At 42.2% G+C, this 2,513-nt stretch overlaps 1 protein-coding gene across 1 annotated transcript in view; it reads left to right on the top strand.

Moving 5' to 3' along the window:
- The first annotated feature begins 1,741 nt into the window (after positions 1 to 1,741).
- Positions 1,742 to 2,513, top strand: part of LOC139369936 (immunoglobulin superfamily, member 8) — a 15,076-nt gene continuing 14,304 nt past the window's right edge. The window contains exon 1 of the mRNA XM_071109220.1: positions 1,742 to 2,288. Coding sequence (XP_070965321.1) covers positions 2,234 to 2,288 — 55 coding nt within the window. The 5' untranslated portion in view covers positions 1,742 to 2,233. The remainder of the gene's footprint in view (positions 2,289 to 2,513) is intronic.

Genomic DNA, 2,513 nt, shown 5'->3' with positions numbered 1-2,513 from the left:
TATCTGGTGTTACCATAACTAGTCCCTGTCTGTAATATCTGGTGTTACCATAACTAGTCCCTGTCTGTAATATCTGGTGTTACCATAACTAGTCCCTGTCTGTAATATCTGGTGTTACCATAACTAGTCCCTGTCTGTAATATCTGGTGCTGTTACAACTACTCCCTGTCTGTAATATCTGGTGTTACCATAACTAGTCCCTTTCTGTAATATCTGGTGCTACCATAACTAGTCCCTGTCTGTAATATCTGGTGCTACCATAACTAGTCCCTGTCTGTAATATCTGGTGTTACCATAACTAGTCCCTGTCTGTAATATCTGGTGTTACCATAACTAGTCCCTGTCTGTAATATCTGGTGCCACCATAACTAGTCCCTGTCTGTAATATCTGGTGTTACCATAACTAGTCCCTGTCTGTAATATCTGGTGTTACCATAACTAGTCTCTGTCTGTAATATCTGGTGTTGTTACAACTAGTCCCTGTCTGTAATATCTGGTGTTACCATAACTAGTCCCTGTCTGTAATATCTGGTGTTACCATAACTAGTCCCTGTCTGTAATATCTGGTGTTACCATAACTAGTCCCTGTCTGTAATATCTGGTGTTACCATAACTAGTCTCTGTCTGTAATATCTGGTGTTGTTACAACTACAACTGTAATATCTGGTGTTACCATAACTAGTCCCTGTCTGTAATATCTGGTGTTACCATAACTAGTCCCTGTCTGTAATATCTGGTGCTGTTACAACTAGTCCCTGTCTGTAATATCTGGTGTTACCATAACTAGTCCCTGTCTGTAATATCTGGTGTTACCATAACTAGTCCCTGTCTGTAATATCTGGTGCTGTTACAACTAGTCCCTGTCTGTAATATCTCGTGTTACCATAACTAGTCCCTGTCTGTAATATCTGGTGTTACCATAACTATTCCCTGTCTGTAATATCTGGTGCTGTTACAACTAGTTCTTAGGAAACATCCTATATTTAGTGGTCTTATTAACTTGATCATGTAATTATTACAATGCTTATTGTGATAATAGTAATGTTCTAGTTTAGGCCCAGTCTGTGGTCTTATTTTTTGGAATGGGAGAGACGATTTTAATCCTGCCTTTAAAGGCAACATCTTTGTAGGTTGGGACACCGTCTGTAGTCTAGCCTGTTTCTCCCATAATGATTGGAACAAACGTTTTTTTCTTCTGGAAATAATGCATTGGGCAGGATACATCGGTCATTGTATTCCACAGAGGATGATAGTGGCGTCTAGTAGCCAAAATACAATTTTGGCATGGCCAGCGTCACTGGAGGCTTCCACCATTTTAATGTAGTCGACTGCGTGTGATTTACAGCTTTATTGCATATCCCTCTTGATGACCCTGTTGGAGTCATGTTCAGCCGTGTCATCAGGAGGGATCAGTCAATCGTGAAGAAAAATGGACTACTTCAAAATGGAGATTGCCTCAACGGCGGCTGCAAGTGGGTTCACAGACGCCATATTTCGCAACAATGTAGAGATGCTTTCTCTATCATTCTCTATGTTGCATACAAAACAGTGGACAGGCAGGGGAGGCGGGGCCGCCCTAGATTCTGGCGCCGATTCGGAGCTATATGGACGAGCTGATTGGTTTAACCAATTTCAGCGCATTCCGTTTTCATTGGCTTATAAATGTAATCTATTGTTTTTCTCGGCCAATGATTCGCTGTCTTGTATTTGATGGTTTTCCTCGCCAGAAACCCTTCTCTTCACTACGGAGTCCCCCCATTGCCCCACCCTCCCTTGCCTCTCCCTCCCTTGCCCCCTGTGATACCAACAGCGATCGCATTCGGACAGCATGTTGGATGGAAAAGGCTGCTCAGGCAAATATTTAGCTAGAGAAAAAAATGAATTGGTCATTACGTGTGCGAAATATTATTTAGGCTATTCCGGTTTACAAAGACGGCATTCTAATGCAAGAGAAAGTATTGAAAGTGTAATAGCTACAGTGGATGAATATTGTTAGCTTGAATGGTTGGCTAGCTAGCTAAACATCGGGACTACTAAATCAACATTGCATTGTAGCCGATCGGATATTTCAACGTTCCATAATGTAATGTCAAGTGGATTGCAACGTTACATTGATGTTGATGTGTCATTGATTGAACTGAACGAGAGAGGGAATGTATCCGGATACAACCACAGAGACGAGTAGAGGAATTTGAATCGACATAATCCATCTGCAGCAGGGGCATCGGGACGGATGATGATGATGGCTTCGTGGCGATGGACAGCAGCTCTCATCTGTTTACAGTGGGGTGAGTCATTTCTCAGAGCGCTCTCTAACCCAGCTACTAGGCCTACCTGCTAATATTTCCTACAACGTGCCCTAAAACCGTGTGCCATCTGTCAGTTGGGCTATTGTATGGTGAGGTAACATTTTGTCCCAATGCAGCCTGGCATATGGTCTGATTAATGTTCCTATTATTGCATGCGTTGGATATCAGTAGAGATCTGTTGTTGTCATCTGACATATAGAGTTT

This window comes from Oncorhynchus clarkii, chromosome 17 (assembly GCF_045791955.1).
Source record: "Oncorhynchus clarkii lewisi isolate Uvic-CL-2024 chromosome 17, UVic_Ocla_1.0, whole genome shotgun sequence".
NCBI lineage: Eukaryota > Metazoa > Chordata > Actinopteri > Salmoniformes > Salmonidae > Oncorhynchus > Oncorhynchus clarkii.
The sequence above is the reverse complement of the archived record's forward strand: the minus strand, read 5'-3'. Positions and strand labels throughout refer to the sequence as shown.